This window comes from Elephas maximus, chromosome 2 (assembly GCF_024166365.1).
Source record: "Elephas maximus indicus isolate mEleMax1 chromosome 2, mEleMax1 primary haplotype, whole genome shotgun sequence".
In the NCBI taxonomy this organism is placed as follows: domain Eukaryota; kingdom Metazoa; phylum Chordata; class Mammalia; order Proboscidea; family Elephantidae; genus Elephas; species Elephas maximus.
Window position 1 is genome coordinate 124699618 of NC_064820.1, and position 19760 is coordinate 124719377.

At 34.9% G+C, this 19760-nt stretch overlaps 1 protein-coding gene across 3 annotated transcripts in view; it reads left to right on the forward strand.

The window, feature by feature from the left end:
* The window catches only part of KIF3A (kinesin family member 3A), a 56244-nt gene that overhangs the window by 21853 nt on the left and 14631 nt on the right, over nucleotides 1–19760 (forward strand). For 2 of the 3 annotated variants that reach the window (XM_049872629.1, XM_049872618.1), the window contains 7 exons: nucleotides 1233–1377; nucleotides 1532–1616; nucleotides 3304–3409; nucleotides 10130–10269; nucleotides 12556–12753; nucleotides 13070–13244; nucleotides 16515–16613. In XM_049872629.1, coding sequence (XP_049728586.1) covers nucleotides 1280–1377; nucleotides 1532–1616; nucleotides 3304–3409; nucleotides 10130–10269; nucleotides 12556–12753; nucleotides 13070–13244; nucleotides 16515–16613 — 901 coding nt within the window. In that variant the 5' untranslated portion in view covers nucleotides 1233–1279. Of the gene's footprint in view, nucleotides 1–1232; nucleotides 1378–1531; nucleotides 1617–3303; nucleotides 3410–10129; nucleotides 10270–12555; nucleotides 12754–13069; nucleotides 13245–16514; nucleotides 16614–18700; nucleotides 18773–19760 lie in introns of all 3 variants that reach the window. The other variant, XM_049872637.1, reaches the window with a different exon arrangement.

Here is a 19760-nt window from a genome sequence, read left to right on the forward strand (position 1 = left end):
CTCTAACTGAAAATCATTCTGTGGCTTGACTTTGCTTTTAATATAAAGTCTAAAAACTTTAACGTGGCCCCTTGTGATTAGGCCCCAACTGATTTTTCTCTACCTGCATCCACTTTGCTTTTCCATCTCTATTTCTTCCATTTCATTTCCATTGCTCAAAATCTCCATACCCTTTTTTGCTTCTTGCCATCCACTCGTTGCTGTGCTTCAACTCATCCTTACTGTTGTTATTTTTTTAAACAATGAATTTATCTTGGGATCAAAAAGAAAAAAGCTACAATTTATTGGTGCTCCCTTTTAGGCATTGTATTGGTTACTTTATGTAATTGTCTCATTTGTTTTTTTGGTTATATTTCTCCATTTATTTAGGTCTCCTGTAATTTCTTTCAACAAATATTTTGCAGTTTTCAGTGTACAGATATTGCAATTTTTTGTTAAATTTATTCCTAAATATTTAGTCCTTTTAAAAAATTTTTTTTATTGTACTTTAGATGACGGTTTGCAGAGCAAACTAGCTTCTCATTAAACAGTACATATATTGTTTTATGACATTGGTTAACAACCCCACGACATGTCAACACTCTCCCTTTTCGACCTTGGGTTCTCTAGTACCGGCTTTCCTGTCTGCTTCTGTCTTCTAGTCCTTGTCCTGGGGCTGGTGTGCCCCTTTAGTCTCTTTTTGTTTTATGGGCCTGTCTAATCTTTGGCTGAAGGGTGAACCTGGGGAATGACTTTGTTACTGAGCTAAAAGGGTGTCCGGGGGCCATATTCTTGGTCATTTGGTTTTTAATATCAGTTATCCTCATTTTACCATTGAGGAAACAATCTCTGGGTAGATAATTTCTCAAGGTCAGGTGGCTAAAATGTGGCAAATATGGGTTTAGACTGAGGTCTTTCTGACTCTGGAGCCTGTATTCTTTTGCTGTATTTGTGTTACTTTCTCCAATTTAACATCTACATTAAATAAATAATATATACATTACAAGAAAGTTCCTATAATTTTCTGTAGTGTAAGATTTTGAATTTAAGGTTTGGGATACTTTTTATTAATAATTAGGAATATCTTATTGATCTTGGCACAGAGTATTATAATTGTTGATAATACAGAAGAAATTTGTACTACAGTAAGTTTTAAATTCAGGGCAGAAATTACATCACAGTGTCAAAAGAATCTTAAGAGCCATTAATTTGTAGCTTTACTCCAAAAAGTGAATTATCATCTTTATTTTCAGGAACTATTTTTGCATATGGACAAACTGGAACAGGAAAAACTTTTACCATGGAAGGTGTTCGTGCTGTTCCCGAACTTAGAGGAATCATTCCAAATTCATTTGCTCACATATTTGGTCATATTGCAAAGGCAGAGGGTGATACAAGGTAAAAAAAAAAATAAAATAAATTATTTTTTTCTAATATTAAGAAGTGCAAGCATAGAACAGGCATAAGGCATAAATTTTCTAAACAATTTTTAAAACTGTTCTTCATAAATATTTTACCGATTTTTATGTTTTTTTAAATATTTTACTTATAGATTTTTGGTTCGAGTGTCTTATTTGGAAATATATAATGAAGAGGTTCGTGACCTTTTGGGCAAGGACCAGACACAGAGGTTAGAGGTAAAGATAACTAAAATTTGAATACTTTCCAAAGCAATAGGATGTTTACTAAATTAAGGTCTTTTTTTGTATAAAAGTAAATTTTAATATTTTACTTATTTTTTGACCAGATAATACAATCACATGGTTCAAAAATCAAAATATTAGAAAAAATTATGTATTGAAAAATGTTCTCATACCATTTCTCCCCACCCTAGTATAATCACCCTAAGATAAACACTGAAAAGTATCTTTCCGGTGTTCATTTTTATAAATGCAAACAGATATATTTTTACACCAAAGGTAGCATACTGTGTTCGTTGATCTGCACCTTGCTTTTTTTTTTAATGGAAATTTTTATTGAGATAATTATAGATCCCATGCAGCTGTAAGAATGAATACAGAGATATCCCATGTGCCCTTTATGCAGTTCTCAGTGGCAACATTTTACAAAGCTACAGTACAGTATCACAACCAGGATTGATACAATCTGTAGATCTTACTCAGATGTCCCTAGTTTTACTTGTACTCATTTTTATTCTATACTATTAAGTGTGTAGTTTCTGTATCTACGGCTACAGTCAAGGCACTGAAATTTCCGTTTTCACAAAAACCACTCATGTTGCCCTTTTTTTTCCTTTCCCTAAATTTTATTTATTTTGTTGTTATTGAGAATATGCACAGCAAAACATACACCAATTCAACAGTTTCTACATGTACAATTTAGTGACCTTGATTACATTCTTCCAGTTGTGCAACTATTCTTACCCTCCTTTTGAGTTGTTCCTCCCTCAAATCCACCAGGCGCTCCTTGGAAACTCTATGGGGCAGTTCTACTCTGTCTTGTAGGGTCTCTATGAGTCGGAATCGACTCGACGGCACTGGGTTTGGTTTGGTTTTTTTCATTAACATAAGCTCACTGCCCCCTAAGGTCCTCATGTTGCCCTTTTATAACCATATCTACCTCTCTTCTGACTACCACCTCCCTCTCCTACCTGCTCCTGTCCTTAACCCCAGGCAGTACCTAATCTGTTCTCCATTTCTTTGTTTTGCCATTTAAAGAATGTTACCTAAATGGGATCTTACAATATGTAATCTTTTGGGATTACTGTAGCTTTTTTTACTCAGCTTAATTCCCTGATGATTCATGCAAGTGGTTGTATGTATCAATGGTTTGTTCTTTTTTATTGCTGAGTAGTATTCCATGGCATATATGTGTATACACACCATAGTTTAACCATTCACCTGTTGAAGGACATATGGGCTGTTTGTAGTTTTTGGCTCTTACAAATAAAGCAGTTATGAACATTTGTCTACAGGTTTTTATGTGAACATAAATTTCCATTTCTGATGTAAGAGTCCCCCAGAATTTATTTTAAGTCAGAAATTTTTAAAGTGCCAGAAGTATAGTTATTAGAGCTAGTCTCTAATGTAGTCATGAATACTAGTGTTCTCAATATTTCTTTAATCTGAAGGAAAAAGCCAAACTTTCTAATTGAGAAATTCTTGTTTGTACAGTTAAGTAGGAGATTAATACTCTAAAGACCACATTCACTGTGTATTTTAGAATAGAAAAATGTGAGAATATATGTATAATCACAAAATTTGTAATTGGCACATTGTATCATTAACTGACAAGTAGACAATAAATAATTGTGAAAGAATTATTGATGTAAGTGAAAGTCATATGTTCCTTTTTTTTTTTTAGGTTAAAGAAAGACCTGATGTGGGAGTTTATATCAAAGATTTATCAGCTTACGTGGTAAATAATGCTGATGATATGGATAGAATTATGACACTAGGCCACAAAAATCGTAAGTGTCGTGTGTAATTGTGATTACACATCTATGTATCGAGTAGGCTGGTTTAGAAGCAAAACTGGTTTGACAATTTGCTGTATAGAGACTGTATTTTTAGGCCATATATGAATGAAAGAAATAACATACTGTTTTCTGTGCTGGCCAAAATTTTATTTCCTATTAACAGTGATGGTCTTTGAAACTCTTACATAGCTTGTCTCTTGTTTGCTATAACGATATATACTATTTTTTGAGTACGTACTGGGTGGCAAGGAGTCCCTGGGTGGTGCAGGTGGTTAAGCACTGGGCTGCTAGTCAAAAGGTTGGCGGTTCGAAGCCACCCAGGGGCACCTCAGAAGACAGACCTGGCGATCTGGTTCTGAAACATCACAGTCTTGAATACCCTCTGGAGCAGTCTACTCCGCACACACGGGGTCCCCAATGTCACACATGAAGAATAGACTCGATGGCAGCTAACAACAGGAACCCTGTGGCAAGCATTTGTGTTAAGTACTTTATTAGGATGCTCTCTTTCAGTTTTCAGAATAGGCTGTGAAGGTACTAAGTTCCTTTTGTTAACAAGAAAAGCAAAGCAAAATTAAATAAAATGTCATTCTTTTTAATAACGGTTCCAAGCCTTTGTCTAAAGAATAAAAAGCTTCAGATTAAATAGGAAGCAATATTTAAGACATAAATAAATGCTCCAGCCTAATACTGGTGCTGCAGTTACAGATTAGAGGTAAAAGATAAGAACACAGGCAATAAAGAAGTTTTTACACGTTTTTATGACAACTAAAGAGCTAGCAAAACCAAAAAAATTAAACAAAAAATTTTAAAAAATCAATTGGATTCCTGTAAACCAAGAAATAGAAAAAAAACTTGAATAAGAAAATAAAGACAAGTCTTAACAGAAAAATGAGCAAAAGGTATGCATAAATGTTATTCATCGAAGAACTGTGCATAGCCAATAAACACATGAAAGAATGTTCAACTTCGTAAGTGGCCTAGAAAACGTAAATTAAAACAAGAGTGAGAGAGATTTCACCCAGCAGGTTGGATGGAAGGATATCCAAGTTGGCAAGGCTTTGAAGAAATAGGGCATTGGTGATGAGAATGTAAATTGGTAAAGCTTTTTTGAAGGGCAATGTAGCAGTATGTTGAAAGTTTAAAAGTGCATTCCTTTTGAACCAGTATTTTTAATTCTAGATACCTAGATGTTTTAGTTACCTAGTGCTGCCATAACTAAATATACCATAAGAGGGTAGCTTTAAAGAACAGAAATTTGTTTTCTTAGAGTTCTGGAAGCTAAAAATCCAAATCAGGGTCTCAGCCATGTTGATTCCTTCTGTGAGCCTTTTTCCTAGTTTCTGCTAGCATTCCCTTGGTGTTCTTGGTGTTTTTTGGCATCTGTCTTCCCTCTGTGGCTCTGTGTCTATCCTGATCTTTTTATATTTCAAAACAGGGCCATATTTACAGGTGCAGAGGTTAGGATTTCAACACATTTTGAGGGGACACAATTCAACCTGTAATACCTATTCTAGAAAAATATTTTTTAGGTGAAAAATATATACCTTATTGGAGCATTATTTGTAATAGTAAAAGGTTAGAAACAGTCTAACTATGAATAGAAGACTAGTTATATTATGGTAGAGACATACTATGAACTATAATGAAAATGTTAAAAATAATGAGTAAAGTCTACATGTAGAGTCCTAGAATATTTTAAAGTTATACCATTAAATAAAAATAATAAAGCCAAATTATAGAACACTGTACTGTATGATCCCTTTTATATCTGTATGTTTTAAAAATCCAAACAAATTATTAAATATGTATTTGGACTCTGTGTGTGTGTGTGTGTATATAGTTGCCCCATGTGTGTATGTGTAAAATATAAAATGAAAGGACAGAGGTAATAGTGGTTACCTTTAGGGGGGGTAAGATTGGGGGAAAAGGGTATAGGGAGCTTTCAGTTAATGCGTTCTGTATATCTAAATTTTTCAAGTTTTTTTATACCAGGAATATGTTCACTTATTTATAATATAATTAACACAACTGTAAAGAAAGATTCCATTCACAGTAGTGACCAAAACCTCTCATTAACTGCCTGAGAATTAATTTAATTTGGTATTTGAGATTTGTTCAAGGAAAACTAAAAAATTCTAATGAGAGAAATAAAGGATTAGAAGGCTTAAGGTAGCAGAGATGAAAATACTCTTAATTAATTAGTAGATCAAGCCCAAGAATTAAGCATTTAGTATAAATCTCCAAGTAGAAGAATTCAAGCATAAAAATGTAAACTTTATCATACTTAAATGAATATAATAAATATAAAGAGAAACATAGCAGAGAGCTGCTACCCTAAATAGATGAAGAACTAATAAAAATATAAGGCGAGTACCCATTTTGTATAGGTGGTCAGAGTACAGAAAATTAATTTTACGCTTAAGAGTATTAGTCATCCCACACTCTGCCTACACCTAAATGCAAATTTAAACTAGCAAGGTACATTCACATTGTGGGCATCATTGAAAATTGGTTAATATTTCTGCAGAGCAGTGTTTTTTCAGACATTAAGTCATAATCCTTCTCTGTATAACCTGTCTTTTTGAATAGGTAATTCATATGCGTGGTATAAAATTCAAAAGATACAAAAGTATACATTGAAAAACAAGTCTCTCTCCTACCTTTGTCTCTCAGTCACCTGGTTCCTGTCCCCAGTGGCAACTTCTAATAGTTTGTCATGTGCCCATCCTCTGTGTGTTTAAGGAGAGTGTTGTTCTGTCAAATCAGTTCTGACTCAGCGACTGTAGACAGTAGAACTGCCCCATAGGGCTTCCTAGGCTGTACTCTTTATGGGAGCAAATCGCCAGGTCTTTCCTCCCTGGTGTGTTCTAACCACTGACCTTTTGGTTAGCAGCCACGAGGGCTCCTTAGATAGTAGCATACTATACTTTATTCACTTAGTATTATCTCGGAGATCATTTGACATTAACACATATTAGCCTGTATATAACCAAAAAAAAAAAAACCAAACCTATTGCCGTCGAGTCGATTTCCGACTCGTAGCAACCGTATAGGACAGAGCAGAACTGCCCCATAGAATTTTCGAGAAGTGCCTGGTGGATTCAAACTGCCGACCTTTTGGTTAGCAGCTGTAACGCTTAACCACTGTGCCACCAGTCATTTCTTAATAACTGTATATATATATTTAATGACTGCGTAGCGTTTTTGGAAACGTTGGTGGCGTAGTTGTTAAGGGCTGTGGCTGTTAACTAAAAGGTCAGCAGTTCAAATCCACCAGGTGCTTCTTGGAAACTGTATGGGGCAATTCTACCCTGTCCTATAGGGTTGTTCTGAGTCGGAATCGACTCAACAGCAATGGGTTTGGTGTTTGGTTTATGTAGCATTTTATTAGATAAATGGTTTTTTTTTGTTAGATGAATTATTTACCCAATCTTCTACTGATAGACTTTTGGGTTTTCATTCTTGCTATTATGAACAATACTGCAATAAACATTCATGTATATGCATGAATTCATACATGCAGGCACTCTTGTAAGATAAATTTTTCCATGCCCTTTTAAAAAGCATAAACACATTTTTCCTTATTTCAAAATACATATTTTGACAAAAAAAAAAGGTAGTGTATTTTAGAAGAAAACAATTTTTTTTTAATTGAAAGTATGTTTTGTTTTTATTTCCATTATGTGATGTGTCAGTAGGTTGAAGCATTGCTTCTGCAGGTAGTCTCCAAACTACAACGGGGTTCTATTTTGACGACTCCGTCGTAAGTCAGTTCTGATGTTGTAAGTTGAATGCCTAAATTTTTTTTTTTAGTTTTCATTATTATTGCCTTTTATTATCAGTATCTTTATAAATCTGATCCTTATTTGCCTTTGAGGGTTGGAAACATTACATGTAAACTTACAGATATATTTTAATATATACATACGTAAAAAAGTAAATCATAAAAATTTACTCTGATGAAGAAGAGTTGGGCAACATTGGCATTTTGTCACTTGTGTAATAACTCCATTTGTGGAAGATTCTGAATCATCTGGATTATCCCTCAGAGTGGGGATAGTGTTTCCAGTCAGAAAATTGGTGACAGTTGTCTGTATGGTCTTTTTATTATTTTCTTCATGTATTTCACGGTAACATCTCACTGCTTCCTGAATCTGCCTATCAACTTTAGCAAAGCGATCAGCATTTGGGTCCATGTTTTCAAGTAACTGAAGCTCCTGATTTAGTTTAAAAAAAACTTGAGCCAATCTTCTTACTGTAAAATTTTTTGGCAGCTCTCCATTCTTTTCCTCATTATTTCTTCACCGTTTCGTTCCTCTTTAAAATTCGTTAAGTCCTAATCTGTCATTTCTGCTTCTTCATGATCTATGAGCTGTTCCGCATCGGTGATATCAAGTTCTAAATTCAGTGTTCTTACCATATGGATGATATTTCACCCATCTTTTTCATCATATTATCCTGATCAAGTGCATGGAGTGTGTTCACATAACTCAGCACTTTTTTCTAAAAATCCTGCATGCATTTTCCCATAACTTCCTCCCGGGAAGATGCGATGTTCCACATACATTGAAAAAAAAAATTATGTAATGTTGCCATACCTCCATCTGTTGCAGTTATTGCCTGAGCACATGTAGACTGTAGGTAGTACGCCTTGAAAGTAGCGCTGCAACATGGTATGTAGTACATATTACTAACGGTCATAAGTGTGGTTTCTCATAACTCAAATACGTTGTAAGTCAGGGAGTACCTGTACTTGATTGCCACAGGCTGTTCTCTCCTTGTTGTTGTGTGCCCATCAAGTTGATTCCAGCGCATAGCGAGCCTGTATGACAGAGTAGAACTTCCCCATTGGGTTTCTCAGGTCGTAATCTTTATAAGAGCAGATCACCACGTCTTTTCTCCCATGGAGCCACTGGTGGGTTGGAATTGCTGACCTTTGGTTATCAGCCGAGCTCTTAACCATTGCTTCCCCAAGGCTCTTTTATTCTCTCCTAGGGGTTTCAGTATAGGTCACTTTTAACAGCTCGTATGTAGCATAGTGGTTGGAGCTACAGCTGCTAACCAAAAGGTCAGCAGTTTGAATCCACCAGGCACTCCTTGGAAACTGTATGGGGCAGTTCTACTCTGTCCTGTAGGGTCGCTATGAGTCGGAGTCGACTCAGCGGCAACTGGTGTGCTACATTGCTTTGTTTTCATAACCAGAAATGGAGAAAAACCGGAGTCAGAAATAGCATGCTTTACTTATATTAAAACATTATATTATAGTATTAAAATACTTAATATGCTTTTTTCAAACCTGTTTTCTCCCACCCCAAATTGAAAAACGATGATTGATAATCACAAAGCTATAAAACTATTCCTACCCTCTGACCTGGTAATTCCACTTTGAAAAATACATCCTATGGAAATAACCCTAAAGAGAAAGAGATAATCTGTGCAAAGATGCTCACAAATGAGGGCCTGAAATGGTTCACAGTAAGAGAATAGCAAAATCAATTATAGTAAATTTTCAAGTTGTTTTTATGTGGAAATGTACATGGGAGATAATGTGTAAGTGGAAAAAGCAGAAGGTAAAATACAATCTAACATTCTGTGTACAAACGAGTCTATACTACTGATCCTCAGATGATTTGGAGTGGTGCCAAATTTAATAGTTCTTTATATTTTTGGAAAAAATCAAATTCATAATTTGGTTTAAAAGAAAATTGAGAAATATAATATGGAGTCATAAATTCTTGAGTTTTATTTTACTTACCTTCATTTTTCCTTATCAGTGCAATTATTCAAGCTATCTGTCTTCAAACATGGCTATATGCTAATAAAGAACACCCTTTTAGCATTTAAATTCTAAATGTTTTAAATTCTAAAATCAAGGTTTGCATGAAAAAGTTTTGTATGGGTATATAAAATAAGAGATAGTTTTGAAATTGGGTAAAATTAACATAATGCTTTTAAAATATTTTAGACTTGAAGGAAAAAACTAATACATGCCTTTTATAAAACAAAACAGACCTTTTTCTGTATATTCATGTAACGTATACATTTACATATACCCACACAAATACTTTGTATATTTTAAATGGGTTTTTTTGTTTTACAAAAATGGGATCGTATTATATATTCCTCATAACTTTCTTTTTTTCATTTCACATGTCATGGGCATCTTTCTATGTCATTAGATATAGATCTACTTTATTCTTCTAAATGAATGCTTAGTAATCCATAGTATGTCTGTTGTATAATTGAGTATCTCTGTTGATTGTCTCTGGTCTTTAACTGTTGCGAACAATGCTGCACTGGATATCCTTATATGATGTAATGTATATGTGCGAATATTTCTGTGATTTGGATTCCCAGAACATGATGCTAATTAAAGACAGCTGAATTAGCGATAATTTTTACATTGACGTAGGGGCGTGGGTGTGTAGAAATTAGTTATTTTCTTAGCTAGTAATGCCTGGGACTAAAATTAAGTATTTTATGCTAAAATTACTTCTTTAATATGAGAAGTATTATATATTGCTATCAGCATAAATTGTTGGAGACATTTCTAAGAATGGCTAAGTACAGCTTTACTTTTATGGTTTAGTGATGCTCATTGGCTTTGGTTGTGATGAAATTATATGTTTTAAATTGTTCTGGGTATTTAATTATTATTAAAGATACTCTGTTGTTACACTTTTTAAAGGTTCCCTTCCTTTGTTAAAGGTTCTGTTGGTGCAACTAATATGAATGAACATAGTTCCCGTTCACATGCCATCTTTACAATTACTATAGAATGCAGTGAAAAAGGCGTTGATGGTAACATGCATGTCAGGATGGGAAAACTCCATCTTGTAGATCTTGCTGTAAGTAACAGGATACTACTTAAGGAATGATTCTTCTGATTTCTTTTTTCTTTTTTTATTGTGCTTTAGGTGAAAGCTTACAGCTCCAGTCAATTTCTCGTTCGAAAAATTTATATACATATTGTTTTGTGACATTGATTCCAGTCCCTACGATATGACAGCACGCTCCCCGTTTCCAATCCGGGTTCCCTGTGTCCAATCATCCTGTTCCTGTCCCTTCCTGCCGCCTCGTCCTGCTTTTGGACAGGTGCTGCCCATTTGGTCTTGTATATTTCATTGAACTAAGACGCACATTCCTCACATGATAATTTTTTGTTTTCTAGGCCTGTCTAATCTTTGTCTGAAGAGTGGGCTTCAGGAATGGTTTCAGTTCTGGGTTAGCAAGTGTCTGGGGCCATAATTTTGGCAGTTCCTCTAGTCTCCGTCAAATCATTAAGTCTGGTCTTTTTATGTGAATTTGAATTCTGTTCTACATTTTTCTCTTGCTCTGTCTGGGACTCTCTGTTTTGTCCCGTCAGGGTGATCATTGGTAGTAGCCGGGTAGCATCTAGTTCTTCTAGTCTCAGGCTGGTAGAGCCTCTGCTTCGTGTGGTCCTTTAGTCCTTTGGGCTAGTATTTACCTAGTGTCTTTGATTTTCTTTAATCCCCTTTGCTCTGGGTGGAATGGAATCAATAGATGTATCTTAGATGGCCGCTTGCAAGGTGTTAAGACCCCAGTCGCTACTCATCAAAGTGGGATGTAGAACATTTTCTTTATAAACTGTGTTATGCCAATTGTCCCCTGAGACTGTGGTTCCCTGCAACTGCGGTCCGCAGGCCCCAGCCACTCAGTCTTTCAAAGTGCTTGGGTGTATCTAGGAAACTTCTATGCTTTTGCTTTGGTCCAGTTGTGCTGACTTCCCCTGTATTGTGTATTGTCCTTCCCTTCACTGAAGTTGCCCCTTGTCTACTAGTGATTTTCCCTCTCCCTCTCTCTCCACCCTTGTAACCATCAAAGAATGCATTTCTCTGTGTGTAAATTTTCCTGAGTTCTTATAATAGTGGTCTCATACAATATTTGTCCTTTCGTGACTAACTTATTTCACTCAGCATAATGCCCTCCAGATTTATCCATGTTGTGAGATGTTTCACAGACTCATCGTTGTTCTTTATCATCGCGTAGTATTCCACTGTGTGTATGTACCATAATTTGTTTATCCATCCATGTGTTGCTAATTTCTTTTTTATTTTATAAGTGAATAAAAATTAAAGTGAAAAGATTTTCAAGCTGTTTACGTGTGTGTGTGTGTGTGGTTTTTTTATAATTTGTTTTGTTGTTGTTAAGAATATACACAGCAAAACAGACACCAGTTCAACAGTTTCTACATGTATGATTCAGTAGCATTGATTATATTCTTCTAGTTGTGCCACCTTTCTCACCCTCCTTTTCTGAACATAAACTCACTGCCTCCTAAGGTTCCCATCTAATCTTTTGAGTTGCTGTTGTCAATTTGACCCTCAGAAAGCTTAATGCTCAAGGCAGACATTCTGTACTAGTTAAGCTAAACAATTGTTTGGTTTTTAAGAAGATTTCAGGGAATATTTTGGTTTAAGGTTTATTAAAAGATTATTTCAGGGCAATAGTTTTGGGGATTCATCCAGCCTCTATGGCTCCAGAAAGTCTTGATTCCATGAGAATTTGAAATTCTGTTCTGCATTTTCCCCTTCTTGGCCAGGGTTCTTCTATAGAATCTTTGATCAAAATGTTCAGTTATTGGTAGCTAGCTAGCACTCTCCGGTTCTTCTGGTCATGGCAGAGGAGGCAGTTGTTCACAGAGGCAGTTAGCCACACATTCCATATCCCCCTCCTATTTCTGACTGTCCTTCCTCTGTTGCTCTAGGCAAATAGAGACCAATTGTTGTGCCTTGGATGGCTGCTTGCAAACTTTTAAGACCCCACGCACTACCCAACAAACTAGGAGGTAGAGCAGAAGCACTGAACATGTTAACTTGAGTGTGTTTTTAACTTACTATTTATTATGGAAAATTTTAAACATATACAAAAGTAGATAGAATAGTATAATGCTCTCTCATGTACCCACACCCATTGTTCAGCTTCAGCAGTTACCAGCTCACGGCCCATCTTGTTTCATTTCTTTACCCTCAGTACTTCTCCTGTAATATTTTGAAGCCAATTTCAGACATCATATTAGATTTTTTACTTTTAAATTACCTTTTTTAAAACCTTGATAAGAATATTCTGCATTTTTGTATTATAGCTTCATTTCTATCCCTTTTTATTATTAGGGTTCAGAAAGGCAAGGAAAAACTGGAGCTACTGGGCAACGCCTAAAGGAAGCTACAAAAATCAATCTTTCACTTTCCACCCTTGGTAATGTAATTTCTGCCTTGGTTGATGGAAAAAGCACTCATGTGCCTTATCGTAACTCTAAGTTGACTCGTCTTCTTCAGGATTCCTTAGGAGGAAATTCAAAAACCATGATGGTAAGATTTAATTGGTGGTATGACTAACATAAGGCAGATGTACGATTCCAATTTATGTCAAAAATTTAAGTATAGTATTTTTTAAACTATTGACTTTTACTTTTTAAAATTTGTGGTATTTCTTTCTCTAGCATTCCACATGTACTAGCTCCATAATGTTGTCTAACTTCAAAACCCAATATGTTTGACTTATTTTAAAGAAGGCCAGAGTACACATGTGCTTCAAAAATTCTCTTTTAGATAAATTTGTAATGGTGGTATTGATTTTAACTGTGTCAAATATAAAATGTTTTACTTTGTATTCCTAATTCAACAGTGTGCAAATATTGGGCCAGCAGATTACAATTATGATGAAACTATCAGTACTTTACGCTATGCCAACCGTGCTAAAAATATTAAAAATAAAGCTAGAATTAATGAAGATCCAAAGGATGCTTTGCTTCGTCAGTTTCAGAAAGAAATAGAAGAACTTAAAAAAAAGCTTGAAGAAGGTAACTTTTTATCAAAATATTGATTTTAATGTTAGCTAAAAATATGTTGGCTTAACCAGTAAGTGTCCTGACAGAAATCATCTATTGAAAGTTTTTTGAGTGTCTAACATTGATATTTAAAGGAATATTTCTAGAAGGTAACTTGGTACTTTTACGTACTTTAGCATTTCATCATTAAGCTCAAGTAAAATTATATGTTTGTGTAAATGATTTTTTAAAAATTAATTTGATTTAAACCTCCATTCCTGTCATGATTTTTTGTAGATATTATATGGCCACTTTTTAAATATGAATTTGTATTTATCTCTGTATAATAGTGGAAACCCTCGTAGGCCCACTAGGCGCTCCTTGGAAACCCTGTGGGGCAGTTCTACCCTGTCCCGTAGGGTCGCTATGAGTCAGAATTGACTCGACGGCAATGGGTGATAGGACGGTGTTTATGTATTTAGGTGAAAATTAACAGAGTTCTGCCTTGTGATTAGATATCAAGTCTGTTTTTGAAATAAAGTATCAGCCATGGTAAACCAAGTTTACTCTAAGTGAAAATTCATTGCACGGGCTTCAAATATGCTTTCATACTTAAATTTGAACATAAAATTCTACTTTGGAAATTCTTTTCTGACAAAGTAATGTTAGAAAGTTAGAATGTTTGAAGATCTTATGCATGACGGTGAGAAACTTTTCAACCAATGGTAAGTGCGCAGCGACTCCTTGTACCTTCATGCTAGGAACAGATCCTTCTTGATTAGCCTATAAGGTAATCAGCAGGGTCCAAAACTGTGCCTTCCTTTGCTCTCTGTGGGAAAACTGCTTAGATCGTCCCTCTTGCTGTTGAGTCTATACTGACTCATAATGACCCTATAGGACAGAGTAGAACTGCCCCATAGGGTTTCCAAGGAGCAGCTGGTAGATCTGAACTGCCGACCTTTCGGTTAGCAGCAAGGCTCTTAACCACTGCACCACCAGGGCTCCACTGGTTACATCAGAGGGGTGAAATCCAGAGATGACACATCTATTTGGAGAAGGCGCTGATTCAATCAAAGCAATAATTGAACTGCTTCTTAGGTAATGAAATTTGGTGTTTTAAATGTGACCACTAGGTGGTATTTATAGTCAATATGTTTTAATGATATAAAATTCCTTAGATATGTTAATGTTGAGTTCATAACTTTACTTTGCTGTCTGCATTTTTAATACATTTTGTTTGCACTCTTATGACATTCATTTTTATAATCCAGTTAATAGTTTTATGGCCGCATTAACAGAGTTGACCGTATAAGTGATAAAGTAGGCAAAAGCCTTTAAAAAAACTACTTTTAACTTCTAACTTTGAATTTTAACAGTTAAGCAGCTGCTGTCTAGTCAGCCCTCGTGGTGACCCCCGTGTGGGTCCGTGTAGAACTGGTCTCCCTGGGGTTTTCAGTGCCTGCGTTTTTTCCGAAGTAGATCACCAGGGCTTTCTTTCAGGGCACTTCTGGGTGGACTCGAACCTCCAACCATTCAGTTAGCAGCCGAGTTCCTTTACTGTTTGCACCATCCAGGGACTCTGAAGTAATTTTAGATTATAGAAAACTTGCAAATATAGTATGGAGAGTTCCTGTATACCATCCATCTAGCTCTTCCTAATGTTAATGTCTTACATAATCATAGTACAGTTATTGAAATCAGGAAATTTACATTGATATAATCCTATTAGCTAATGTATAGATCTTATTTGAATGTTGCCAGCTTTCCTCCTGGTGCTCTTTTCCTGGTCCAAAATCCAATCCAGGATCCCGCATTGCATTTACTTATCGTGTCTCCTTAGTCTCCAGTCTGCTGTGGCTCCTCGGACTTTGTCTTTTATGATCTTGACAGTTTTGAAGAGCACTGGTCAGATATTTTGTAGAATATCTGTTAATTTTGGCTTTTCTAAAGTTCTCCTGTAGTCAGCCTGTCAGGTTTTCCTCTGTATGTCTACTGTTTTATTTTTCCCTTTGTAATTCATGTGTGTCTTGTGGGGAGATACTTTGAGACTATGCAAAGATCCTGTTTATCGTTATACTTTCTCCCACAAATTTTATCATGCATCAATGGTTCTTGCCTGCAACAATAATTCTGTGGAATTTGCTTAGTGGTGATTTTCTATTCCCATCATTCCTTCTATGTTTATTATTTGAAATTCTGTTGTAAGGAAGAGCTGTCCGTTCTTTTCCATTTAATTATTTACTCAATTGTTGATATCAATATAGACCCATTGGTATTTGTTTTAGTCTGTGGATTATAACCCAATGTTACCATTATTTATTTTCTCAAATTGTCTGAACCTTTACCATTAGGAGCTCCTGTAGGGTAGTTCCTATAGCCTATCAAAATGTTCCCATCCTTTTTTGAATGCTTCCTTACTTTATACCACCACAAGATGTTCTAGGCTCATCTTATCTCTTCCCTGCCTCATCCTTAGAGTCATCCATTTCTTCATGGTTTCTGTCATTGAAAAATGATATTTAAAAACCAAGATTCGGACATAGGTATGTGCATTGCTACCAACGTGTCATTGTTTCTAGGCCCAAAGAACAAAATATTTTTAACAAATTCTTTCTTCTAAGATTCTGTGATCTCTTGCCATCTTTTATTTATAGGTGTATTTATTACCTGATTGTGAGTAGTGCATATTTTACTTATTTTCCCCAATTACCTTTGTTTTCTTAGATATTTCATATATGAACAGTGGTATTTTTAAATAGCTACTTTAAAAGTAATATAATAGTGTACCGTATTAATATTAATCAGTTTGTTTTTAATTTATCAGGTAGCTCATATCATCTTTGTATTATTGCTTTGAAATATTGCTTGTGATATAGTCCTAAAAGTGTGGTTGCTGTTAGATGACAGTTTTATAGCTCTTAAATATACAGATGGAGTGAATGATTTAAAATCTTACCAAACTGTAAGCTGAATAGAAAATGCTCCCCAAAAGGAGAAAAGCCTTTTTAAAAGGCTGAAATAATAACTCTAACACATAATTTATATAAATATATTTAGAACTGTATTTAAACTTGTGCTTTGAAATTTTAAATGGGTCAGAACGTAACTTTTCTTTAGGAACTTCCAAAATAAAGCATCTGCGTATATCATGTCTATTCCTGGGGTAGCGTATATGCTGTAGATTCTCTAGGAGTATTTAAGGTTTGTTTGGGGCAACAAAACTTAAGGAAAGTTGATATAGGCATTTCCTAAGTATCCAGTGACTTGGTGCAGAATAAAATTCATATTAAATTTCTGTCCAAGGGGAAGAAATATCTGGATCTGATATCAGTGAGTCAGAGGAAGAAGATGATGAAGAGGATGAAGTTGGAGAAGACGGAGAGAAGAGGAAAAAGAGAAGGGGTAAGTTCTTTTTAGTGTTCTAATTTAGGGAAATTAAGTGGGATTACTACTGAATAATGTTTTAAACTTTCTTACGATAGTAAATTACAAGACTTTTATTTTGTTGTTTGTAGTTAGAACAGAGGACAGACATATTAACTTTAACTTTGCATTATTTTTTTTCTTTTATAGTGAACCTACTCTCTGATAGTGGAGACATCATTTTTAAATTTCACGTAGTATTTTAATTTTATGTGAGAATTTTCATCTGTGTTTGGAACCTAAATTTCTTAGGTACTTAGGTTACTGTGGAGTTTTTCTCAAGTACGATTAGTCTTAGAAGTCATGGAATTTTTAAATAATAAGTTTATATGACGATACTGTTTTTAAGATACTATTTTTTAATTTAATTTTTTTTCTTTATGAAATGTGCTCTCATTTTCACCCTCTTGTGGGGCATTTGTTGTCAAGTGTAAATTAAGATTGTGTTTGTTGTAATAAAGATAGAGAATAACAGGCAAAAGGGAGAGACTCACTATAATGGCCTATGTTTCAAATTTTTTTACCCCAAGTATTTACTTATTTCACAACTCTCTTCCATTAATATGGATCATTGTTTTGAATCTGGTGTATATTTTGCTTGCCTTATTAAAATGACCTTGTTGAAAACAAAACACATTACTGCTTGATCAAGAGCCTTAGATTTAAAAACTATAAAGACCCTGTGGCTTCAACAGGCAGGAAAAGCATGATTTAGAGCAAGAGTTGGCAAAGTATGACACATGGGCCAAATTTGGCCTACCACCTGTTTTGTGAATAAAATTTTATTTAAACAGCCATGCTCACTTGTTCATGTATGATCTTCTGACTGTGTTACATTACAGCAGCAGAGATTAGTATTGTAACAGACTGTATCTTGCAAAGCCTAAAACATTTATCATCTGGCTGTTTACAGAATAAGTTTGTTGATCCTTGATTTAGAAAAATAGTTTTGTGTTCACACCTATTTTTTTAGAGTTAACCATTCTTTTCAAAACTAAAACAGATAATGGATTTGTTAAAACTAAAATTTTAAATAGAAAAAATTGTCATTGTTTAATATGTCAAAATATTTAATAATACCTTCTTTTCATGCTTGGAAATTTAAAAGTTTTCAGCGAACCTTTTCAAAATTTTGCTGTGAAACCTTAAAAATAAATAATTATATCTGGTAGTTTGATGTTTCAGAAGGGAAAGAGCAAAATTGGAGAGATGCCAGCCTGGCCATATCAGTTGCCATCGAGTCACCTCTAACTCATGGTGACCTCACGTGTGTCAGAGTAAAACTGTGCTCCACGGAGTTTTCAATGGCTGATTTTTCAGAAGTAGGTTGCCAGGCCTTTCTTCCAAGGTACCTCTGGGTGGACGCCAACCTCCAACGTTTTGGTTAGTAGCCAAGTGCATTAACCATTTACACCACCTGGGGACTCCAGCCTGGCTATAATAAAGGGTAGTTTAGCATTCTTATATTTTTGGTTTTATATGACTTTTTAGTCTTTGGGTGGTGCAAAAGTTAATGTGCTTGGCTGCTAACTGAGAGGTTGAGCCCACCCAGAGGCACTTCAGAAGAAAGGCCTGGTGATCTACTTCCAGAAAAAATAAACCATAAAAATCCTGAGGATCACATTTCTACCCTGACACATGTGGGGTTGCCATGAATCGGAATCAACAGTGACTGGAAATGACTTTTTAAGTTTTAAAATTCATTGCCTTCAACTTATCAGCCTAAATAGTTTAAATAGACTTACATGTCACCAGATGACTTATTTTTTATTCTCGCTGTTTCAACCTTCTGAATTATTATCTTTTGAGTGAATAGTGTGTTTTTCCCACAGTAGATGCTTAAAGGAACATAGTTTCTAATTCCCCTGTATGGCTTTGTAAAGTAGGGAGTATGTGATAGATTATCAAGACTGGTTGTAAGAGGGGGAAAGTTTTGGTTCTTTAATACAAAGCTTGATTGTTCTTTAAAAATTCTTTCTTCTGGAACTGAATTTTTCTTCATGTGTGTATTCATTTCTTGTTCCTCTTTCTTTGGCTCCGGTTGGGCTCATTTCTTTGTCTTCCAGGCAGTAGCAGCAGCAGTAGTTCAGACTCCACATGTTCTGTGATAGAGAAACCTCTGGATAAGTTCTTGCCTAGTGAGTGGCAGCTCTTCAGTTCTCTAACAGAGCTCTGGCTTTTCCATAACCCGTGGGTTTCATTTGAGAAATGCTGCACCGCTCCCTGTCATTACTTAAGAGTACATGTTGGACTTCTCAGTAGACCAAAGCATGTGTTGGTTTTCCCCCCTCTTCATTGCTTCCTATTAACCGTGATTGTTAAGACATGCTTAAGCTTATGTTTGAGACAATGGAAGAGAGATTCATGCTCTTGCAATTGAGATAATGTAAAGAGAGCTAGTAAGCTGTATAAAAGAATAATTCCTGTTCCTTTTTATGTTTTGATGATAATTTTCTAATTCTAATCAGTTTAAGGAACATGTAATAACAAATCCTGAATTTCTAAAAGTGTAAATTATATTTGGAAGTACACCAGTGCTGATTATAATATGTCTTACAATTAAAAAGATTTATACTTTGGTGGGTGTCCTATTATTAGGTAGCTTAAGATTGAAAGCTTCCAAATTAAAAAAAAAATGTAAAGTTTGAAGCAGCAAGTAAAGATAAATTGAGTAGTATTTTATTTCAAATGGTTATAGATTTCTATTTCTAAATTACCCAACCAATTTTAAGAGAACTTCCTAAGGTATGATTAAAGAATTCAAATCTATGGGTTTATGTAGAATCTATCTAGACTTATTTCAAACTTAAAGGCTTTTTCTTAAACCTTAGCTAATTAAATTGAAAGCATTTAATTTTATCTCTTTATATTTTATTTTCAGGAGAAAAGAAAGGTAATGTTTTCTTGTTCTAGCTTGCAGCTTACTGTCTTTTAAAGCATTATCTATATACTTACCCTTTCCAAAACTAATAGTAAAAACAATTGGTTATTGTTCTTATGTTTTTACCTTCCTAGAGGAGCATTTCCAAGAATATTAGAAATATTTTTATCTATTGAAAATTATTAAGCATTTTACCAAAGTAATTTATTTCAGAAGATAATTGAAAGATATGAAATTGCTTTAGA